A 24,648-nucleotide genomic window follows, 5' to 3' on the forward strand; every position below is an offset into this window, starting at 1 on the left:
ATCAGGGAAATGAAATAAAAATAAAATAAAAACCTCAATTAGATACCACTTCATACCTACTAAGATGGCTACATCAAAAAAAAAGAGATAAAAACAAGTGTTGGCATAAATATAGAAAAATTGGAAGGTGTGGAAAATGGTATAGCAGCTTAGGAAAACAGTATGTTAGTTCTTCAAAGGGTTAAAAAAAGACCCAGCAATTCCTCTCTTAAGTATATACCCACGATAAATGAAAATATACATCCACATAGAATGCATGTGAATGTTCATAGTGGCATTATTCACAACCAAAAAAGTGAAAAGAATCTAAACGTCCATCAACTGATGAATGGGTAAATAAAATATGGTATATCCATACAATAGAATACTATTCAGCCATAAAAAGGACTGAAATACTGACACGTACTGCAGTGCTACATGCATAAGCCATTACGCTAAGTAGAACAAGCCAGTCACACACACACAAAATCACATATTGTATGATCTCACTTATATGAAATGTCCAGAATGGGCAATCTATAGAGTCAGAAAATAGATCAGTAGTTGCTGGGAGTTGGGAGAAGGGATAGGGAAGGAGGAGGAAGTGCTAATGGGTATGGTGTTTCTTTTTGGGGTAGTGATAGCTACACAACTCTGGGACTACATTAAAGCCATTAAATTGTATACCTTAAATGGCTGAATTGTGTGGTATGGGAATATACCAAACTTTCTGTAAAAATAAGTTGCTAGGCCTATTAAAATGATGAATTTGCATAAAGAGTGATGTCACTATAAACTACACATACCCATTGTTGTCCTGGTTATTTGTACCTTTCACTGATGACCATCTTCCAAGGCGGTTATACCCAAACATCTGCCTGCAGCAAAGACATGCTAGAAACACTGTACATGTGATCTGGTTCCTGCTCACTGCTTCATATCACCTCCTGTCTCCCAGGCCCTCTTTCCCTCTCCCCAAACATTTAACTGACAATCTTCTGGCCAGTATGATGGACGAGGGTGTATTCCTAAAGTTGCTGTACAAAAGGGCCACTTTTTCACTTAGTTTGAAGCATCTTTCAGTCGACAAGTGGCTTTCCTTAGTAGTTTCTATTCATGGACCTACTTCTGAAAAGTCAGAACTTTTTTTTTTAATTTAATTTTATTATGTTAATCACCATACATTACATCATTAGTTTTTGAGGTAGTGTTCCATGATTCATTGTTTGCGTATAACACCCAGTGCTCCATTCAATGCATGCCCTCCTTAATACCCATCACTGGGCTAACCCATTCCCCACCCCCAAAACCCTCAGTTAGTTTCTCAGAGTCCATAGTCTCTCATGGTTCATCTCCCCCTCCGATGTGCCCCCCTTCATTTTTCCCTTCCTACTATCTTTTTCTTTTTTTTTTTTTTACGTATAATGTATTATTTGTTTCAGAGGTACAGGTCTATGATTCAACAGTCTTACACAATTCACAGCGCTCACATAGCACATACCCTCCCCAATGTCTATCACCCAGCCACCCCATCCCTCCCACCCCCCACCACTCCAGCAACCCTCAGTTTGTTTCCTGAGATTAAGAATTCCTCATATCAGTGAGATCATATGATACTTGTCTTTCTCTGATTGTGAAAAGTCAGAACTTAAAAAAAAAAACAAAATCCTTTGTATCAGTGGCATTATAATTAAATATTATTTAAGTATATGAAATAATTAAACAAATCTATGGATGTGAATTAAGCCAGTAAGAATTAGATTTAAACCAAATTTGCTGTTTGCTTGAAACATCTTTCTATATCTCTCATGTCTATATATTTTAGTAGAAATTTTGTTACTCATACAATTTATAAAAAGAAGTTAAGATGCTTAAAAGGAAGTGTACAGATCTGAAAGTGCTTTTCAGAATACAGAATACATTTTCAGTTGTTTCTGATAATATAACTAACAAAGTATATCAGAAGGTAAAATTGAAATCTCTATATCCTGGGTGTGGTCTCCACTGGTCCCTATGGGAACACTGTTTCCTCAGTCATTTCCAGGTAAAGCCTGGGAACTTTCCACCTAATTTCTCTCCATTTTAATTTTAAGGGTATTCAAGTGTCATTGGAGAAAGGATTTGGGCCCTTAAGTCCTCCTACGATGAACTCATTTTCAACTGGCAACCTAAGTCTTACCTATTGCTTGATACCTTAATTTTTGTTAACTCATCTGCATGCCATAAATATTTAAGAAAAACCTTAGCAACTCTAAAAAATGTTAGGTTAGATAGCAAGGAGAAGGCTATATATATATTTTTTTAAAGATTTTATTTATTTATTTGAGAGAGAGAGCACAAGCAGGGGGAAGGGCAGAGGGAGAAGGAGACTCCCCACTGAGCAGAGAGCCAGATGTGATGTGGGTCTCAATCCCATGACTCTGGGATCATGACCTGAGTTGAAGGCAGATGCTTAACCGACCAAGCCACCCAGACACCCCAAGAAGGCTATTTTTAAAATGGTCATATTTGGGCGCCTGGGTGGCTCAGCTGGTTAAGCGACTGCCTTCAGCTCAGGTCATGACCCTGGAGTCCCGGGATTGAGTCCCGCATCGGACTCCCTGCTCAGCAGAGAGTCTGCTTCTCCCTCTGATACTCCCCCCTCTCATGCTCTCTCTCTCTGTCTCATTCTCTCTCTCAAATAAATAAATAAAATCTTAAAAATAAAATAAAATAAAATGTTCATATTTGAGTAATTTAGCTTCTGCCTTTGGCTGTCATTATCCTGTGCCCTTTAGTAAGGCCCACCGCCCTTTTTGGCTAGATGTATGCTTTTGATGTGTGATGTCTCAGAGTTACTTTTTTCCTAATTCTAAAACTTCTATGATTTTCAGGACATCTCTGAGTATTTTTCTAAATTGGTCTTATTTCTGCCATTATTAGAATCTGTGTTTTAGGGCGCCTGGGTGGCTCAGTTGGTTAAGCAACTGCCTTCGGCTCAGGTCATGATCCTGGAGTCCCGGGATCGAGTCCCGCATCGGGCTCCCTGCTCAGCAGGGAGTCTGCTTCTCCCTCCGGCCTTCCTCCCTCTCATGCTCTCTGTCTCTCATTCTCTCTCTCTCAAATAAATAAATAAAATCTTTAAAAAAAAAAAAAAAAGAATCTGTGTTTTAAAAAATTTCATAGCAGAATGCCTGGGTAGCTCAGTTGGTTGGGTGGCCAACTCTTGATTTCAGCTCAAGTCATGCTCTCAGGGTTGTGGGGTTGTGCTCTGTATGGGGCTCCTGCTCAGCAGGGAGTCTGCTGGAGATTCTCTTCCTCTGCTCCTCCCCTGCCACCATGTGTGCATGCATGTGCTCTCTCTCTCTCCTCTCCCTCTAAAATAAATGAATGAATCTTTAAAAAATTTCATAGCAATTATACCCTGGACTTGTGGCATTTAGTCCCAATTTCGAATATTCTATCTCATTGTCAGACTGTTTCTCATTTTTCTAATGCATACTCCAAGCCAATGCTGTAAATCCAAAGGTGCAACATTAATAGAAGTATAATTCCATTCTCACTCATCCCATATACATAGTAGAGATATAAGGAAAATATTGAAGATTTCTATGGCAGCGTGGTCATTTTTTGTTAGTCTTGAATTGGTAGGAGAGATAGTGGAGAAAGGAAATTATTTTCCACCAGATAACTCTAACCTTGGTGGTAAAGGCATTTTAATGGCAGATTTGAGATACAAAAATTGTCTGGTATTTATATAAGTTCTGCTAAGTGCATAATTATAATTTTGTATATTGGTAAACATACACTTTGAAGAACTATATTTTTGTAGGTTGGTAAACAAGTAGTTCATAATGAGGTATGAATACAAATAGAGAAAATCAGTAGATTTACAACTTACTTTCATAAGTTATACCTAACATGACCCATGAAGCCATATTACTGAAGTGCAGAAGTTGCTCCAGAACGAAGTTATTCTCTTTTTCATCTCGAATACTCAGAACATGTGATTTTGGATCTGTTAAATAAAAAATAGTCGATAATTTTAATAATTACTTATCTAGAACACTTTATTTTGATAGATTTAGAAAATTTTATTTCCCAGCTTAATAAACTCTAAAACAATACTGGAAAATAAGACAGACATGTAAATTAAAACTATCTCATTGTCCTGGGGCTCCTAGGTGGGTCAGTCAGTTGAGCACCCAACTCCTGGTTCAGCTCAGGTCATGATCTCAGGGTCATGAGATCCAGCTCCACATAGGACTCTGTGCTCAGTAGGGAGTCTGCTTGAGATTCTCTCCCTCTGCCCCTTCCCCCTGCTTAAGCTCTCTCTCTTTCTCTCAAATGAATAAATAAATCTTTTTTTAAAAACTATCTCATTGTACTAAAATGAATAGATAAAGAAGTTTTCAAACATTTTGATGTTATTTTATTTTATTTATTTTGAGAGAGATAGCACATGGGAGGGGAGGGAGAGAGGAAGAGAGAGAATCTTAAGCAGGCTCCACGCTTAGCCCTTCACAGATCTCACGACCCTGAAACCATGACCTGAGCCCAAATCAGGAGTCAGATGCTTAAGCAACTGAGCCACCCAGGTACCCCAAACATCTTGATGTTAAATTTGGTCTTAAACAATAGTGTAAAACTAGCAGCTGAGTGGAGAATTTAAAACATTGATTCACTTCACTTTTCCCCATTTAAAGCTTATTTTGAATTGGTACAAATTTAGCCATATTAATGATACACTGCCAAAGACTATAATAAACAAAACTTCTTGGATGGTCTATATGATAGATCTTCCTTTTCCTTAGAGATCACTATATTAGGGTTAAAAAAGTTTAATATTTCCCAAAGGTGTTCCTCAGGAAATTAGCAGGAGTTTCTCAGAAAAAGACTAGATGGATAAAAGTGTCCAACATTGGTTAAACAAAGTTAAACTAGTTCATTTATGGCAATAATTTTTAAAGTATATGCTGACGTACACTTGATAACGTCTAATAGGAAGCCGTGGTGTATAGTATTTCTCAACCTTGTTCTTTTTCTAAGGACCCTTTTTGTAGACTATCTCTCAAGACTAGTTTCTAAACAGCACACTTTTGGGAATAATGGTTTGATATTTTCCATAGGAACTTCCCACGGTTCACAGGTCCATTGTTCAGAAGTCACAAATCCTCCGTGGATCTCATAGGGAATATCTGAAGAGTCCTAAGAGCTGAAAGTGTGAAATATGCACTTCTTTTAAGCAGAGCTGCTTCTTTGCTTTTGACTACTTATCTGGCTTTTGACCACTTATGTGAGCTTTTGACCACCCAAATTCACCTATTTTCACTTTGCCCACAGTCTAACTTGGTTTAACATCCAGTTCTCTGCTTGCTAGAGTTATTTCTTTTCCTTTGTAAGTAGAACTCATTTTGTTTATACATGTAAAGACAGACTAGCTCTCTAATGGATGGGTAAAGAACTAACTCTTATATTCTCCATTTTAACTAAACAAAATTTTAATCCTTTTTTTGTTGACAATGTAGAAATTAGGAGATGAATATTTTTGAGATCTAGTGCTAATTAGAAATATTTATAACACACCTCAGGTGAGATTTGTTTTTTAATGAACATATACATAATGGCCACATAAGATACTTACTCATTTTCTGGCATTTAGAATGAACTTCATCTGGTGATGTTGCCGTATATTCAGTCTTTGCTATTATAAAATTGTAGCAAGAGTTCTGAAATGGTATCCATGGAGTAAATAGAACAGGAGATGGACACTGAACATTGTCAAGTGCTTTGACCTCTTTTTCAGTATCGTCTAAAAAAAAGACAACGGTATGAATTCTAACTTTAGACATAAATGTTAAATCCCGTTCATGGTAATTAGGCTTGATTTGTAGGGAATATTCAGGAAGCCAATTAATAATAGCTTAATGATGCTTGTTCTGTTTATACTCAAATATAATGTGACCTCTTAACTGGGTTTCTGTAGGAAGGAATTTATTTAACACAATTTCTTTCCCCTGCTGTGGAGTGAGTGGGAGAATATAAAACATGAGACGCTATTAGGTTAAATGTAGTTTCTGTCTTCCTATATCACCAAACCTGAAATACAGGGGTGACCTCAGAGACGATACAAAGATATTAATAATGGGCACCTAACTATAACTTTGGGAACTCATCTTTAAGTTTCTGGTTACTGATATCTTCTCTAATTTGACAGGTACATCTTATTTTTTATTTATTTTTTAAAGGTACATTTTAATGAAATACGTAATGTTCTAAGTTGTTGCTTTAATGAAAGCAAACAGAAATAGTTGAAAATCTGACATCTAGAAAATCTGGCTTTTTAAAAAATTTTATGAAAAAGCCATACATTTAAGAAGATCCAAATATAGATATGCTCTACTCAAAGCCAATCAAGCAGATTTAATATGCAGTAGAGACCATTCAGAATCTCTCCCAGCTCACAACTCCCTTTGTCTGGAAAGTAGCTGTATCTTCTTTCTACTGCAAATGCAAAAACGTGGGCCCCTGGCAGTTGTAAAACCGCTTTCCTCTGACTAGGCTAGAGATCGCGTACCTTACTCAGTAGGGTACATCAGATTCTCTCTAAGAATTTGGAATTCAGGGATAGTCAATTCATCTCCAGTTACAGCTATTATTGAAAACTACAGAGCTGCCATGTTTCACCATGTGCAGAGAGAAGCAGAAAGTATATAAAAAGAAGAGTGCAAATCCATAGAGAGAAACAGAAGGGATAGGTGGGAGATAGTATCCTGGGTTCCTGATTCCATTCAGTTTCTTATTCCCATTCTCATGAAGCTCAGCTATATCCCCATTTTTGAGGATCTAAATTTCCCTTTTGGCTTAAGCTAGCTTGAGCTGATTACTGTTACTTACAAACAAATGAATCTTAACGGTGGCTCTTAAAAAGAAACAGTAGTTGTTGATAAGAATTACCAAAAAAATTCCCACAAATAGAGTTTCCTATAGAATATAAACACAAAATATATACAAAATGAGGCTAATAGGAACTTAAAACTGAAAGGTCAAGTACCACTGTCAGCTGACAAAAATAAAGATACAACATGTCTAAAATAACAAATCAATGACAAAGTACCTAAAATATAGTAATTCTACCTGAATACAAATTTTCACAACAAATTTTGTTGTAAAAAAGGACATGATTATAATTTCAAAACCAAAAAATTACAAAAATTTTACAAAACTACTCCCCATAAATCTCACTATTCATGAGACTGATAATAATTTAAGAATTAAAATATTTAAAATTAGCATACTTCCTGGATAGTAGCAAATAACACCTGGTTGCATATGATCACAATCAGATGTTTTCCAGAATCCATCAGTGTCTAATATTACACAGTCTTCAAGTTGCCCATTATTTTCAGCCCAGCGACTAAATTGAACACGCTTCCCATCTGACCAACCAAAGTTGAGTTCATCCTGTAAGCAGCAGAAATACATGTCAAGTGGCAATACATCATGTTATCCCTTTTGTATTATTTTGTCCCTTGTAGTCAATCTAACGACTTTTAATTTTACCTTATATTTAACACACAGTTACATAGCACTTACCATGCGCCAGGCAGGGCTGTAAGTGCTTTGCAGATATTAACTTACTTAATCTTCGTAACAACCATATTAGATAGGAACTATTGTATCCACTTCACAGATGAGAAACTGAAGGCATGTAATGTGTGCCAAGTCCCATAGAATATATACTGCAGTGCTGGGATTCTACTCCAGGCCATCAGACGCTAGAGTCTATGGTCTGAGCCATTACACTGGGCTACCTCACACATAATTGGAACTGTGGGTTGTTGGAAGTCAGAGAAACAACATGAAGTAGTGGAAAGAACATGCGCTCTGACACTAAGCATATCTAGTTTGGAGTTCTGGTTCAGTCATGTATTAGTTTTTGATTTGAGTTTACCTTGCCAAGTTTCCATCCCCTCAGCTATTAAATGGATGTGACACTTAACCTCAGGGCTGGAATTAGTGGGGTAATGTGTAACATAATGGCCAGCTGGTACACAGGAAGAGCTACATAAATGTTAGCTCCCTTCCTCTCAACCCTCACTCAGGCCTTGTGCATCTCACACTGCTGATTTTACACTTGTCTTTATGATGAAGCTTCCTCATTCACTCTATTCTATTGTGCACTAAAAGTCTGTGAACATCCGTCCGTCTTTACATCCTGACAAGGGCCTGACCACCCACCTATCTTGAGAGAGGTACAGAGTCCAGGGGATAGATTGTGGGGTACAGACCTGTTTGCCCTTCCCCATGGCACTCCCAAAGCACCAGGCCTTATATACTGACCCAATGAACTAAGCTGTCCTGAGGCCCAAGGCAATTTTACATCACTGGTTTATTTGGAATATTGGGTAAAGGCCACACACAGTATCCTTAGTGAACTATAAATAGCAAACATGTTTAAGTTTCAACACCACCGTTCACCGTTTCATTCTGAAACTGTTCTCCACTAGGGTTCCAGCTGTAACTTTGTGGCCAGTTAATCCCTAAGCCCCTGGGTCTCCAATGAGGACCTTTGGCCAAGTGATGTTGCTTGTACTTGGTATCACCCTGGATTCCTTCACCTTTGCTGCACTCACAACTAACCCAGGTACCGGGGCCTTTGGAACTTCTATTCCTTGTAGATAAATCCCTGCACCCTCTTTGCTGAATACCCTCTCTCTTTATTAAGACTGTAAGTATCTCTTTACTAAATTCTTGACCTTAATTGATCTTAATTAAAACATAGCTTTTCTAAGGGAATAATGTCCTTTCAACACCCACAAGGGAAGGCTGTTTATTTTTCCATTCTCAGATACCACAGGGCTATGAGAATGGAATAATAGGTATTTTTATCTCCTTTAGTCATTCCTTTAAAGTTTATGCCAACTCCCAGATTCCTTGCCTCTTTCTGACATTCACTTAAGACTTGGCCTCCTTGTTTCTCCCTGACATTTACTAAGGTGATGCCCCATGTCTTGCTCGTCCTCCTGGTCCTACCTTTGACTTATGGACATTCATGTTCATGTGGATGACTCACCAGTTCCCCAGCCTTCTTGACTTCCTCTATTTCTATGTACTTCCAGTTCTACCTACTTAAGAGACCAGCTGCCACAGCCACACTCTGGATTTTATATAACCCAGAACTGCCACAGGCCTTAGTTCAGGCCAACATCAGCTCCTGCATGCATTTCTACAAGAAAGCTCTAGATCCCTCACTTCCTCACCCATCCTCTGCCAATATAATTTTTCTTAAGTAAAAATCTGTTATTGTTACTACCATGTTTAAAATCTTTCAACACCCTTCCATTGCTTTCAATGTAAAGTTTTGATTATTTATATCATGTTCCAAAGATTTAAGGCAGTTTATGCAGATATGTAATAAACCTGTTAAAGAGTGAAAGGAAAAAGAGAAACATAGGTGAAGATTGAAAATAGGATAAGAGGGTGCCTGAGTGGCTCAGTCAGTTGAGCGCCTGCCTTCAGCTCAGGTCATGTTCCCGGGGTTCTGGGATCGAGTCCTGCATTGGGCTCCTTGCTCAGCAGGGAGTTTGCTCCTCCCTCTCCCTCTCCCCCTGGCTTGTGCTCTGCTCTCTTTCACTCACTCTCTCTCTCAAATAAATAAATAAAATCTTAAAAAAAAAAAAAGAAAATAGGATAAGAAACAAGATCAAAATCCTTAAGTGGTGAAAAAAAAAGTTAAAAAATGGTATGATCCCAAAGGTCTTAAAAATATACGTGTACATAGAAAAAAACCTTGAGAGATATATACCAAATTATTAAATCATATTTATTACTAGGTACTGGGATTACAAATGATTTAAATTTTCTTTTTAAAAAATTTACTATAGGGGCACCTGGGTGGCTCAGTCAGTTGAGCGTCTGACTCTTGATTTCCTCTCAGGTCATGATCTTAGTGTTGTGAGATGGAGCCCTATATTAGGCTCTACTGGGTGTGGAGCCTGCCTGGGATTCTCTCTCTCCCTCTCTCTCTGGGCTCTGCCCCCCCACCCCCCACCCTGACTCAACCCTATTTGGTTTTTGAATTCTTTTCTTCCTCTCTTCTTTTCATTGGCTGGGGAGACATAGCAGTTCCTGAGTCCCACTCAGTCTTTAACTAGAATAAAAAGAAGTGATCAGCTACATATGTCCACTAGAACTTTTTCTTCATCTAAACGATAAAGCACCAGATCTTTCAACAGTAGAAAGATGATGGCCACTAAAAATTACACACTTCATGAAGGGAATAATGTCCTTTCAATCTCACTTGTCCTTTCAATCCACTTATTCACTGGAGTAAGATTTTACAATCTCCAGGTTCTTTTAGTCTGATATGAGAAATGCTGTGTGCAACAAAAATTTCACATTCCATCACCCAATCCAGGCAGTTGGGACTGAAAACTTACGTCTTGACTGGAGAGTCCAATCCATAAAGGAGAGTTATGAAGAACTGCTTGTACAGTTAGGAATGCCTGCTGATAAGGGTCTGTGATGCTCACCAGCTGCATGTTATCTTTCTGACACTCCCTTAGAGCATCAAACCAAGTCATATTCTTCAGGATGATTTTGTACAGATTATTTAGATACTTTACTGTGTCTGAAGTATTCTGCAAGGTCTGTTTGCTTTCAACTTCTGCGTGTAAAAAAAAACCAAAAAATCACCCACCCGGCAAGTCATGGGACGTTGATCTTCAAGTTTCTCCACAATGAGTACTTCAGATATTACTAATCTATTCATTTATTTTAGATTTTGGTTAGGAGAACTAGGTATGTCTTGCTGTGTACCTTAGGTAATATGTGTGAGCCACAAAATTTGTTTTCTAAAATTAGAACAAAATTCTGTTTTTGTTGATCTGATTTAGGAAGGAAAAAAAGCTGTAAGTAAAAGTAGCTTTCGATAAGATTACCATTTCAGGTTGGTGTCAAATACCTCCTTTGTTTAAACTCCTTCAACAAGAGAAAGTGTTAGGTGTTCCCTTACAAAGTTTTCATCTGGGAGAGCTCCAATGAAAGAAATGTACAAAACAACCCACAAGAGGCCGTACTGAACTATTGCTTTACAGTACTTTTTCTGAATAAAGCAGTTCCTAAACAGTATGAGACAAATGAGCATAGTTTAACAAAAATTTCTTTAGAAGTACATGGATTATCTACTTGAGGTTCTCGTTACATGACAAAGGTTTTTTCTTTTTAATCATTTGTTAAAAACATTGTAATCAATGAAAACAGTGTACTACCTTCTAAAAATATCTTTTTGAAAATATGGATGATTCTTATTTTTAAGTGCACATTTTATTTTTATTTGGGTTACAGTAAGGTATACACAGTGATCCATTTATAATGCTTCACACCTTTATGTGTGTGTGTGTGTGTGATAAACTTAAGTGTGAATGTTTACCAAAGTCAATTAAAAACATTACACTTTTTCTCCTTTCTCCAGGAAACAAATAACTGAAAAATGTCAGAGTAGAAAAAACAACCATAACTTACTATAATTAGGCAACTCCTATTAAATTCCAACTGATACTTAATTTTGGTATTTAATTAAGTAAACCAATGATAATTGAAAAAAATCACACTCCTTTTGAGATAATCTGACTCACTGAACCAATATGGATTTAGCCATGTTGAAATTTTAGGGAAGCTATGTTTACAAATTAATATAAATTCATTTATAAGATTTTTTGTGAAAAATACTGTATATATCTAACAGCATAAAGTACCATAGTTACCTACATAATAATTTATACCTGAATATTTCTGACAGAGAGACAGAGTGTGGCGTTCACTACAGGAAGTGAAATTCCATGTCCCAGTATAAGGTGACTTTTGGAGGTTGAGTATTAAAGCACAGTCGTATTGGGACTCTTCTTCAAAAATCTAAACAAAAAGGCAAACATGTACAAACAATCATGAAACTATAACTGTCTGAAGATCCTAGCAGGAGAACTTTATATTCCAAATCGGATTTTTCTTCCTATAAAAAATTCCATTAAAGAGCTTACCGTGAAATCACAAGAAAACTCTCAAAAATTTCCAAAGTATGGGCAAAGGGCAACTAACTTTGGAAATTATAAAACAAAACAATGGCAATATTATTAAATATAAATTGCAAACAGATAAAGAAAAACTGGTAAAAGTAACACTCTGCTATCATTCTTCACATGTCAAAGCAAAAAGGTAATGATTATTAATTCAATCTATTAGATGTTTATAAAAGTTTTATGATGACAAGCTGTAAATACTACACAATAGAGAACTCACCTTAAAGCTTTGATCCTATACTAGTCACTATAAAGACAACCATAAATAAAAGTATCTATTTAGATTTCATTCTCTGACCACAAATCAGTAATACTAGATATAAAATTTACTCAAAGTATAGCGTTCCTATATTTTTTGTATGTTTGAAACATATCACACACTTAGAAAAATAAGACAAGCTTATCTTAGGAGCTACAGATTTTTTAAAAAACACATACATACATGCTACACAATAAACATTGAACCAAAAATGAAACAAAATAATTATAGTTAAGAATAATATGAGGACTATCACAAGGGAAATGAGTAAAAGTTTTTATAGAGCTAAATATGTATTCCTATTATTATTAAGTTTTTTATTTGAGTATAGTTGACACACAATGTTACATTAGTTTCAGGTATACAACATAGTGATTCAGCTTCTCTATATGTTGTTATGCTATGCCCACCCCAAGTGTAACTACCATCTGTCAGTTTGTTTCCTGAGACTAAGAATTCCTCATATCAGTGAGATCATATGATACATGTCTTTCTCTGATTGACTTCTTTCGCTTAGCATAATACCCTCTAGTCCCATCCACGTCATTGCAAATGGCAAGATTTTTTTTTGATGGCTGCAAATATTCCATTGTATATATACTTTATCCATTCCATTGTATATCTTCTTTATCCCTTCATCTGTTGATGGACATTTTGGCTCTTTCCATAGTTTGGCTACTGTGGACATTGCTGCTATAAACATTGGGGTGCACATACCCCTTCAGATCACTACATTTGTATCTTCGGGGTAAATACCCAGTAGTGAAATTGCTGGGTTGTACGGTAGCTCTATTTTCAACTTTTTGAGGAACCTCCATACTGTTTTCCAGAGTGGCTGCACCAGCTTTCAATCCCGCCAACAGTGTAGGAGGGTTCCCCTTTCTCCATCCCCACCAACATCTGTCATTTCCTGACTTGTTAATTTTAGCCATTCTGACTGGTGTGAGGTGGTATCTCATTGAGGTTTTGATTTGGATTTCCCTGATGCTGAGCGATGTTGAACACTTTTGCATGTGTCTGTTGGCCATTTGGATGTCTTCTTTGCAGAAATGTCTGTTCATGTCTTCTGCCCATTTCTTGTTTCGATTATTTGTTCTTTGGGTGTTGAGTTTGATAAATTCTTTATAGATTTTGGATACTAGCCTTTATCTGATATGGCATTTGCAAATATCTTCTCCCATTCTGTTGGCTGTCTTTTGGTTTTGTTGACTGTTTCCTTTGCTGTGCAAAAGCTTTTTATCTTGATGAAGTCCCAATAGTTCATTTTTGCCCTTGCTTCCCTTGCCTTTGGCAATGTTTCTAGGAAGAAGTTGCTGTGGCTGAGGTCAAAGAGGTTGCTGCCTGCGTTCTCCTTTAGGATTTTGATGGACTCCTGTCTCACATTTAGGTCTTTCATCCATTTTGAGTCTATTATTGTGTGTGGTGTAAGGAAATGGTCCAGTTTCATTCTTCTGCATGTGGCTGTCCAATTTTCCCAACACCATTTGTTGAAGAGACTTTTTTCTAGTTTTTTTTTTTTAAGATTTTATTTATTCATTTGAGACAGAAATACAGAGAGAGAGAGAGAGAGAGAGAGAGAGAGAGAGAAAGCATGAGCAGGGAGAGAGGCAGAGGGAGATAGAGAAGCAGGCTCCCCGCTGAGCCAGGAGCCCGATGTGGGGATCGATTCCAGGACCCTGGGATCATGACCTGAGCCAAAGGCAGACGCTTAACTATCTGAGCCACCCAGGCTTCCTGAGACTGTCTTTTTTCCATTGGACATTCTTTCCTGCTTTGTCGAAGATTAGTTGACCATAGAGTTGAGGGTCCATTTCTGGGCTCTCGATTCTGTTCCACTGATCTATGTGTCGGTTTTTGTGCCAGTACCATACTGTCTTGATGATGACAGCTTTGTAATAGAACTTGAAGTCCGGAATTGTGATGCCACCAGCTTTGTTTTTCTTTTTCAACATTCCTCTGGTTATTCGGGGTCTTTTCTGGTTCCATACAAATTTTATGATTATTTGTTCCATTTCTTTGAAAAAAGTTGATGGTATTTTGATAGGGATTGCCTTAAATGTGTAGATTGCTCAAGGTAGCATAGACATTTTCACAATCTTTGTTCTTCCAATCAATGAGCATGGAACATTTTTCCATTTCTTTGTGTCTTCCTCAATTTTTTTCATGAGTATTTTATAGTTTTCTGAGTACAGATTCTTTGCCTCTTTGGTTAGATTTATTCCTAGGTATCTTACGGTTTTGGGTGCAACTGTAAATGGGATTGACTCCTTAATTTCTCTTTCTTCTGTCTTGTTGTTGGTGTATAGAAATGCCGCTGATTTCTGTGGATTGATTTTATATCCTGCCACTTTACTGAATTCCTGTATGAGTTCTAGCAGTTTTGGGGTGGAGTCTTTTGGGTTTTCCACATAAAGTACCATATCATCTGCAAAGCGTGAGAGTTTGACTTCTTCTTTGACAATTCGGATGCCTTTTATTTCTTTTTGTTGTCTGATTGCTGTGGCTTGGACTTCTAGTACTATGTTGAATAGCAGTGGTGCTAGTGGACATCCCTGCCGTTGTTCCCGACCTTAGGGGAAAAGCTCTCAGTTTTTCCCCATTGAGAATGATGTTCGCTGTGGGTTTTTCATAGATGGCTTTTATGATATTGAGGTATGTACCCTCTATCCCGACACTCTGAAGAGTTTTAATCAAGAAAGGATGCTGTACTTTGTCAAATGCTTTTTCTGCATCTATTGAGAGGATCATATGGTTCTTGTTCTTTCTTTTATTAATGTATTGTATCAAATTTATTTGCGGATGTCGAACCACCCTTGCAGCCCAGGAATAAATCCCACTCGGTTGTGGTGAATAATCCTTTGAATGTACTATTGGATCCTATTGGCTAGTATTTTAGTGAGAATTTTTGCATCCATGTTCATCAAGGATATTGGTCTGTAATTCTCCTTTTTGATGAGGTCTTTGTCTGGTTTTGGGATCAAGGTAATGCTGGTCTCATAAAATGAGTTTGGAAGTTATCCTTCCATTTCTATTTTTTGGAACAGTTTCAGAAGAATAGGTATTAATTGTTCTTTAAATGTTTGGTAGAATTCCCCTGGGAAGCCATCTGGCCCTGGGCTCTTGTTTGTTGGGAGATTTTTGATTACTGCTTCAACTTCCTTACTGGTTATGGGTCTGTTCAGGTTTTCTATCTCTTCCTGGTTCAGTTTTGGTAGTTTATACATCTCTAGGAATGCATCCATTTCTTCCAGATTGTCTAATTTGCTGGCATATAGTTGCTCATAATATGTTCTTATAATTGTTTGTATTTCTTTGCTGTTGGTTGTGATCTCTCCTTTTTCATTCGTGATTTTATTTGGGTCCCTTCTCTTTTCTTTTTGGTAAGTCTGGCCAGGGGTTTATCCATCTTTTTAATTCTTTCAAAGAACCAGCTCCTAGTTTCGTTGATCTGTTCTACTGTTCTTTTGGTTTCTATTTCATTGGTTTCTGCTCTGATCTTTATTATTTCTCTTATCCTGCTGGGTTTAGGCTTTATTTGCTGTTCTTTCTCCAGCTCCTTCAGGTGTAGGGTTAGGTTGTGTATTTGAGACCTTTCCTGTTTCTTGAGAAAGGCTTGTTTTGCTATATACTTTCCTCTTAGGACCGCCTTTGCTGCCTCCCAAAGATTTTAAACAGTTGTTTTTTCATTTTCATTTGTTTCCATGATTTTTTTTAATTCTTCTTTAATTTCCTGGTTGACCCATTCATTCTTTAGTAGGATGCTCTTTAGCCTCCATGTATGTGAGTTCTTTCCAACTTTCCTCTTGTGATTGAGTTCTAGTTTCAAAGCATCGTTGTCTGAAAATATGCTGGGAATGATCCCAATGTTTTGGTACCAGTTGAGACCTGATTTGTGACCCAGGATGTGATCTATTCTGGAGAATGTTCCATGGGCACTAGAGAAGAATGTGTATTCTGTTGCTTTGGGATGGAAGGTTCTGAATATATCTGTGAAGTCCATCTGGTCCAGTGTGTCATTTAAAGCCTTTTTTCCCCTGTTGATCTTTTGCTTAGATGATCTGTCCATTTCACTGAGGGGCGTGTTAAAGTCCCCTACTACTATTGTATTTATTGTCAATGTGTTTTTTGATTTTGTTATTAATTGGGTTATATAATTGGCTGTTCCCATGTTAGGGGCATAGATATTTAAAATTGTTAGATCTTCTTGTTCGACAGACCCTTTAAGTAGGATATAGTGTCCTTCCTCATCTCTTATTATAGTCTTTGCTTTAATATCTAATTTGTCTGACATAAGGATTGCCACTCCAGCTTTCTTTTGATGTCCATTACCATGGTAAATTGTTTTTCCACCCCCTCACTTTAAATCTGGAGTCTAAAATGAGTCTCTTGCAGACAGCATATCAATGGGTCTTCTTTTTTTATCCAATCTGATACCCTGTGTCTTTTGATTGGGGCATTTAGCCCATTTACATTTGGGGTGACTATTGGAAGATATGAATTTAGTGCCATTGTATTGCCTGTAAAGTGACTGTTACTGTATATTGTCTCTGTTCCTTTCTAGTGTATGTTACTTTTAGGCTCTCTCTTTGCTTAGTGGACCCCTTTCAATATTTCTTGTAGGGCTGGTTTGCTGTTCGCAAATTCTTTTAGTTTTTGTTTGTCCTGGAAGCTTTTTATCTCTCCTTCTATTTTCAATGACAGCCTACCTGGATATAGTATTTTTGACTGCATATTTTTCTCATTTAGTGCCCTGAATATATCATGCCAGTCCTTTCTGGCCTGCCAGGTCTCTGTGGATAGGTCTGCTGCCAATCTAATGTTTCTACCATTGTAGGTTATAGTCCCGAGCTGCTTTCAGGATTTTCTCTTCGTCTCTGAAACTTGTAAGTTTTACTATTAGATGTCGGGGTGTTGACCTATTTTTATTGATTTTGAGGGGGGGGTTCCTTGTGCCTCCTGGTTTTGATGCCTGTTTCCTTCCCCAAATTAGGGAAGTTCTCTGCTATAATTTGCTCCAATATACCTTCTGCCCCCCCCTCTCTTTCTTCTTCTCTGGGATCCCAATTATTCTAATATTGTTTTGTCTTATAGTATCATTTATCTCTTGAATTCTCCCCTCAGGATCCAGTAGTTGTTTATATCTCTTTTTCTCAGCTTCTTTATTCTCCACCATTTGGTCTTCTATATCACTAATTCTCTCTTTTGCCTCATTTATCCTAGCAGTTAGAGCCCAATTTTTTATTGCACCTTATTAATAGCCTTTTTGATTTCGACTTGGTTAGATTTTAGTTCTTTTATTTCTCCAGAAAGGGATTCTTTAGTATCTTGTGCTTTTTTTTCAAGCCCAGCTAGTATCTTTATAATCATCATTCTGAACTCTAATTCCAACATCATACTAATGTCTATTGATTAGGTCCCTGGCAGTCGGTACTGCCTCTTGTTCTTTTTTTTGAGGTGAGTTGTTCCGTTTTGTCATTTTGTCCAGAGAAGAATAGATGAATGAGAGAACAAAATGCTAAAAAGGAAACAACGACCCCAGAAAAATATACACTAAACAAATCAGAAGAGACCCGAAACCAGGGGGTAAAAGGAAAAAGAAAAAAGAATATGATCAGGCTGGTGAATAGAACAGAGCCATACACTAGATTTTGGGTGTATTTTGGTCTGTTAGAAGAAACTGCCTCCCAAAATTTTAAAGAAAGAAAAACTTACATATGTACAAAAATAAGGGTAAATACAAGGAAGGGATGGAATATGACTGTAAAGATGAAAATTAAAAAATATTTTAAGAAAGGAATTGATAAGAAGTTGGTTGAAAAGAGAAGAAAAAAAAATTTTTTAAGATGGAGAGAATGTGATCAGGCAGAACAAAGCCATACACTAGATTTAGGGTATATTTTGGTCTGTTAGGAGAAACTGTATTCCAAAATTTTAAAGAAAGAAAAACTTGTATATACACAAAACATAAGGTTAAATACAATGAAGGGATAGAATATGACTGTAAAAATGAAAATTAATAAAGGCTTTAAAAGAGGAATTGATAAGATGTTGGTTGAAAAAGAAGAAGATTTCAATAAAAAAGAAATAGAAAAAGAAAAAATAATGAAAATTAAGAAAATTAACTTTGAAAGACTAAAGAATCATGGGAAAAGCCATGAATTCTATGTGCTGTATCCCCCTAGTGTTAGAATTTTGCAGTTCTCATTGATTGGTAAACTTGGTCTTGGCTGGATGTTCTTGCTGATCTTCTGGGGGAGGGGCCTGTTGCAGTGATTCTCAGATGTCTTTGCCTGAGGCAGAATTGCACTGCCCTTGCCAGAGGCCAGGCTAAGTAATCTGCTCGGGTTTGCTCTCAGTAGCTTTTGTTCCCTGAAAGATTTCCCTACAGCTTTAGAGGACAAGAACATAAAACAGACCCTTGTTCTTAATACAGTAATTTATAGAAGAGTTGGGTATTTCACAGAGCTATGTAGACTTTTTTTCTTTTTTAGAGAGAGAGCATGCACACATATATGCATGCAAGCAGAGGTGGGAGTGGGGACAGAAGGAAAAGAAGAGAGAAAATCTTATGCAGGCTCTGCACCCAGCAAGAGCCCAAGGCAAGGCTTGATCTCACAATCTTGAGATCATGACTTGAGCTGAAATAGAGTCCAATGCTCAACTGACTGAGCCACCCAGGTGCCCTGAGCTATATAGATTTCCCATTAAAAAAACTTACATGTGTTGGTATTTTCAGTCTCCCACCAACTAATAATGGGTGAAAGTTACTGTATGTCAGCTCTCTGTTATCTGTCCATTTGTTTATCCTTTCATAGGCAGTCCAGCGCAAACCAATCCATAAAGTAGCCTCCATATCCGGAAGCAAGGATGTAATAAAATCTGTCAAAAAGAGATTTTTTTTTTTAAAAGCATTTGACTTATTCAAATTAAAGATACACTAAAAATGTCACTGAATACCTCTTGCTTACCTACAAAGATACTCTTTTGCCTATTCTGTAACAAAGTAGTTTAATAAGATTTTTTTAATATGCTAATTCCCCAAAGCCTCTCAGAACTACCTTGGTCCCCAGATCAGAATAATACATGTTTCCAAAACAATTCTGTTACCTTGTTCTCTCTGGCTCAGCACTGAAGGAAGGGTGCCACCATATGTGCGACAAGTATCACTCGCTTGGGAAAATGTGAGAGACTTTGGTTTGATTTTTAGAAAACACTGCAAACAAAAAACATATATGAAGCATAAAATTCCAGACACAGGAAAGCTCACATAGGAAGTAAACACCTCATGTTTTAGAGGGCTGTTAATTTTTGGTCTGTGAGATATGGAAATTAACAAAGTAGTACTATACAAATGCAGATCTACACTCTCAATATAAACAACTAAGGAGTGGTCTATTAGTCAAACTATTTTTTTTTAAAAAATCTCCCATTTACTGCTTCCTATGTGCTAAACAGTTTGCACAATACTATCTCATTTAATTCTCACAACAAATGGGGAAACCGAGGCACAGGGCAGTTGAGTAACTTCACCTATAGGTAAAATAGCCAGACAGTGGTATTGTCAGCACTTAGATTCTGTCCCATCTGATTTCAAAGGCTGTACTCGTAATCATCACCTCCTTATATAAAAACACACATTTAAAAAAAAAATCATCCCCCCTTTTTTTATTATGTTCAATTAGCCAGCATATAGTCCTTCATTAGTTTTTGATGTAGTATTCAATGACTCATTAGTTGCATATGACACCCAGTGCTCATCACCATATGTGCTCTCCTTAATACCCATCACCTGGTTACTCCATCCCCCCAACCCTCATCCCCCTTTCTTTGGGTAGGATATTTTAATTCAAATTTACATCAACTATGTAAATTAATTTAGTCCCAGTATCTTTGGAGGGAAAAAAAGATTGTTCTAATTTTATTTTTTTATTTTTTTTATAATATTTGTATTTTTTTAAATAGTTTATTTATTTATTTGACAGAGAGACACAGTGAGAGAGGGAACACAAGCAGGGGGAGTGGGAGAGGGAGAAGCAGGCTTCCTGCTGAGCAGGGGGCCTGATGTGGGGCTCGATCCCAGGACCCTGGGATCATGACCTGAGCTGAAGGCAGATGCTTAACGACTGAGCAACCCAGGTGCCCCAAGATTGTTCTAATTTTAAAAAGCCAAAATACATCCTTACTATTTTAGCTTCAGTGCAGATGCTTTCAGTTGTCAGACACATATCTTCCTTTTTCTTTTCAATATGATGATCATGTTAGTGTGGATTGATACACCCTAAATAGTGTTCTTTGAACCATTCTACAAAATGCTTTTTTTCAGCCTCCTTAGAGACTAGAGTGGCCAATGAGCTATATGTCACTGGGTGGCTTCTAGAAAAGACTCTAGACAGAACACCCTGAACTTGAGCTTGGAAGCTTTATTATGTTAAAGATGACAGAGCAAAAAGAAAAAAGGAGCCTGGATTTGAAGATGTGGTGGAGCTTCCATACCAGCCCCAGCCCACTTACCATCAAACGTCTTTTGTGTGAGAGAAGAGATGTTTTAACATAGTATAGCAATCTCTTACTTAGCAGCCAAATGCATTTCCAAAGAGATAAATATATCAATATGGATTATGCATTTCAAAGACACAGATACAGAACGTAGCATTTCCCAAATCTATTTAATCGTTAAACACCCTTGAAGGCAAGATCAATGATTAACATTTTGTTAGCATATGTGTAGTGTAGAGCCCCCAAAATAGTTTGGGAAATGCTGGTCTAATTTTTTTTTTTTTTTACAATTCACAGCGCTCACCACAGCACACACCCTCCCCAATGTCCATCACCCCAGCTACCCCATCCCTCCCACTCCCCTCCATTCCAGCAACCCTCAGTTTGTTTCCTGAGATTAAGAGTCTCTTATGGTTTGTCTCCCTCTCTGGTTTCGTCTTCATTTTTCCCTCCCTTCCGCTATGATCCTCTGCCTTGTATGTCAAATTCCACATATCAGTGAGATCATATGATACATGTCTTTCTCTGATTGACTTATTTCGTTTAGCATAATACCCCCTAGTTCCATCCACATCATTGCAAATGGAAAGATTTCATTTTTTGATGGCTGCATAATATTCCATTGTACATATTTACTACATCTTCTTTATCCATTCATCTGTTGATGGACATTTAGGCTCTTTACATAGTTTGGCTATTGTGGACATTGCTGCTATAAACATTGGGGTGCACATGCCCCTTCGGATCACTACATTTGTATCTTTGGGATTAAAATGGATGAAAGACCTAAATGTGAGACAGGAATCCATCAAAATCCTTGAGGAGAACACAGGCAGCAACCTCTTTGACCTCAGCCACAGCAATGCTGGTCTAATTTAATTGGTAGATGCTGCCTGAATGCTTTCTTTCAAGTGGAAAATATATCAGCCAGAAATTGTCAGTTTCCTTCATGCTATAGAGATAGTTTTATTATTTAAAGTATTATAATCCATTGACCAACCAACTTCAGCAATTTAAGTTTACTAGCACAGAATAGGAACACAGTACTTTGAAAGACCTGTAGGCATGACTAATTTGAGAGCTAACCTGGTTTCTGGCACTGTAGAGGATCAGGTGAGTTACTGAAACATGCAGAGGCTTTCTTAGTGAAGTTATCTGATGGGCTGCAATTCTGCCACAGGCCATACAACCATCATGAAAGCAATTATCATTTGTACAAGGTAGCAATTCTCTTTTTACCTTATTCTGAAAAGTAATCCAATCCCCAGAGCACTGTATTTTAGCTGCAGAATCTGGACTGTATTTTTCTAATGAAGAGACATTATATTTTTCACAGATGAAGGGCAACTTGGTACCACAGTCTGCTGGTTTATTTAAGTCTGAGAAATGAAAAGCAAGATTACAGGGGTGAGAATTTTCTGTTCAGCACATTTTAAAAACAATCCAGTAGTAAAGAAAATATCTTTCAATTGATCTTTCCCAAACAGTTAAAATGTATTCCTTTTTTACTCTAGCCATTTCTATTTTCTGTCATTACTCTTATCAGTAGGCTATAGCACACCAGCATTGCCTATAAAAATGCACACATTTGGTGGAAGGACCACAGTTACCACCACAGTTCCTGATGGTGGGAAATAGGTTGAAAGCAAAGCCTAACGAAGGGAAAAGAGACCTAGACTATATTTAGAATTGCTACCTGTTTATCTTTGCAAATTTGTCTATATGCTTATCAGTGATGAAAGTGGTAAGTTTATTTCTAAGTAACTGTGCAGGATAAAGGAAGTCAAAATATTCACAGTGAAAAGCACCTCTATTTGTATTTGGAATTTGAGCCATGGTCATTATCAATAAACCAAAAGAAGATGAAGCAACCAAACGTATAATCAAAAGGAAAGCAAGGGTAAGCTAGTAACTGAACCTGAAGTTCACACATTACATAATCAACATTAAAGGATTTGGAATTAATTTACCGCTAAACCAAGTCTTGGCAGACATGCACAGGCATTCCTCCCGAAATGTTATAGGAAAGTGAGGCCATGGATATCGTGAGCTGAAAGAAAATGAGAGATTTCATAGCTCATAACGTAGTTACATGTTCTATTCTGTCTTCTACTGTAATTTTAACTCTAAATTTAATGTTACGCCATTACTTTATACCACTTTTTTCTTGATGCTAATATGCAAAAGGACTTGGTTTCTGTAGTCCACGCAGTTTATGGATTAATGTTCAAAACAGACCATAAATAGCATTTTCTAAAGGGGAATTTGGGACTGCTTCTTTCCAATGCCTTTACAAAGGCAACATCAATGGTGTCACATACTACATAGAACGATGACGATCTGCCGGCTTCTCAGCAGTTCTCACCCACCACTTCTGTTCATCACCAGATATCTGAAAAACAAACCAACCAACCAACAAAATCACCCATGCTTATATGTGCTCAGTTTTCTGAAAGAGTTTTCATTTAAATAGCCAGTCCCACCATAACCACAACCACTAAAATTTCCAGACATTCCATGACTTTGGTCTCTAAATTATCAGGTCCTTTCATCAAAGAAGTAGCTGAAAACTCTTCGTATAACACTATGCGCTATTTTGCATACAGAAAATAGGGTCACTGTAGTTATAGGCATACGTTAATTGGATATATAGTGTTCTATTGCAAATAATTATAAATTTAAAAACATAAAATTATTTTTCCTACAAAAAGCTATTTTACAAAGTTAGTTATTAGAAGAAACAAAAATCTAGTACAAAATTTAACAAAGAATTAAAATATTTTATATTATCTATTTGTGCTCATTTTATAAATTGACATTTATAATTAATCTTGAATATTTTAAAACATGCAGTTCTATTTAACTTTTCTAACATGAAACGATGAATTTGGATGTTGTTAGGCAAATTTTACTTGAAAGGAACATTTAACTTTTGTAGATTTTGGCAAGATTTCTGAAATCATTTTTAATGGAATAAATATCAAAATAAGAAAGATTTTAAATATATTCTCTCAAATTACATTTGCTATTTTGTTTTTGATGGCTTTTAATCCTGCAAGAGATGTCAATGTAGCCAGAGAGCTGTGATTGCTAGCACAATACAGGACAGCTTCTTCATAGTTTAAGTGAGGATCAGCAACAAACCAATATTCACTCCCTTCAATTACAACCGGAGGTCCATGAATTCCAGCACGCTCTAAAGAAAAAGAATATTGGAGTTATGCACAGATCAAACTGCACCTTCTAAGCATGAATTAATGTTCAAAACTATTTATAAATCCATTTAGATTATTGGCTCTCTCTGGCCAGGGCAGTGCTGCTTGCCAAGCACCAAGGATTGCTGAGCCAGAGACTTTGCCACCCTCCTGTACTCACGGGGGAACAAATCCAGCCCCAAAGCCTCATTCCACACCAGCCAATCACCTTTCCTGCCTGGAGGTATTTCATCTCCCTTGAAGATGTGATAGAGAAGCTGGCACTCAGACCTGGGCTTAAATAATTAACTAAGTACATTACTGAAAAGGTAGAAGCAGTTTGGCCAAGTTTCAGATTTCTTAACTTACCTGGATTGTACCAGTCTGGTGTTTTTGGAGTACGGCCTGTATAAGAAAGAAAGCAAAAGGCTCAAGATTAGTATCCAATTACAGATAATGTCATACTATAAGTAAGTGCCTTTAATCTAACTCAAGAGCACTTGCAGGATTGCTGAGTTCTACCATTTCTGGCCAAACCATTTCCTTTCATATTATGATTGCTTCAGTTTGAATTTTGTGGGGCCTAAGCTAAAGCTGCTTTAGTGGCAATCAAAAAGGCAGATCTGTTAACTATTAAAGTATTCCTAGCAGTTTTCTATCT

The 24,648-nt window shown here is 37.1% G+C and overlaps 1 protein-coding gene across 2 annotated transcripts in view; it reads right to left on the reverse strand.

The window, feature by feature from the left end:
- The window catches only part of LY75 (lymphocyte antigen 75), a 128,546-nt gene that overhangs the window by 54,210 nt on the left and 49,688 nt on the right, over window positions 1-24,648 (reverse strand). For both annotated transcript variants that reach the window (XM_064586600.1, XM_064586599.1), the window contains exons 17-28: window positions 24,357-24,392; window positions 23,814-23,989; window positions 23,115-23,185; window positions 22,764-22,843; window positions 22,033-22,172; window positions 19,405-19,510; window positions 19,016-19,176; window positions 11,745-11,874; window positions 10,401-10,627; window positions 7,257-7,422; window positions 5,603-5,770; window positions 3,860-3,976 (exon numbers count right to left, since the gene is read on the reverse strand). In XM_064586600.1, the coding sequence (XP_064442670.1) occupies window positions 3,860-3,976; window positions 5,603-5,770; window positions 7,257-7,422; window positions 10,401-10,627; window positions 11,745-11,874; window positions 19,016-19,176; window positions 19,405-19,510; window positions 22,033-22,172; window positions 22,764-22,843; window positions 23,115-23,185; window positions 23,814-23,989; window positions 24,357-24,392 (1,578 nt within the window). The remainder of the gene's footprint in view (window positions 1-3,859; window positions 3,977-5,602; window positions 5,771-7,256; window positions 7,423-10,400; window positions 10,628-11,744; window positions 11,875-19,015; window positions 19,177-19,404; window positions 19,511-22,032; window positions 22,173-22,763; window positions 22,844-23,114; window positions 23,186-23,813; window positions 23,990-24,356; window positions 24,393-24,648) is intronic.

The sequence above is a fragment of the Mirounga angustirostris genome, unplaced genomic scaffold, assembly GCF_029215605.1.
Source record: "Mirounga angustirostris isolate CCGP_5_RB_7025 unplaced genomic scaffold, mMirAng1.0.hap1 SCAF_3, whole genome shotgun sequence".
NCBI classification, from domain to species: domain Eukaryota; kingdom Metazoa; phylum Chordata; class Mammalia; order Carnivora; family Phocidae; genus Mirounga; species Mirounga angustirostris.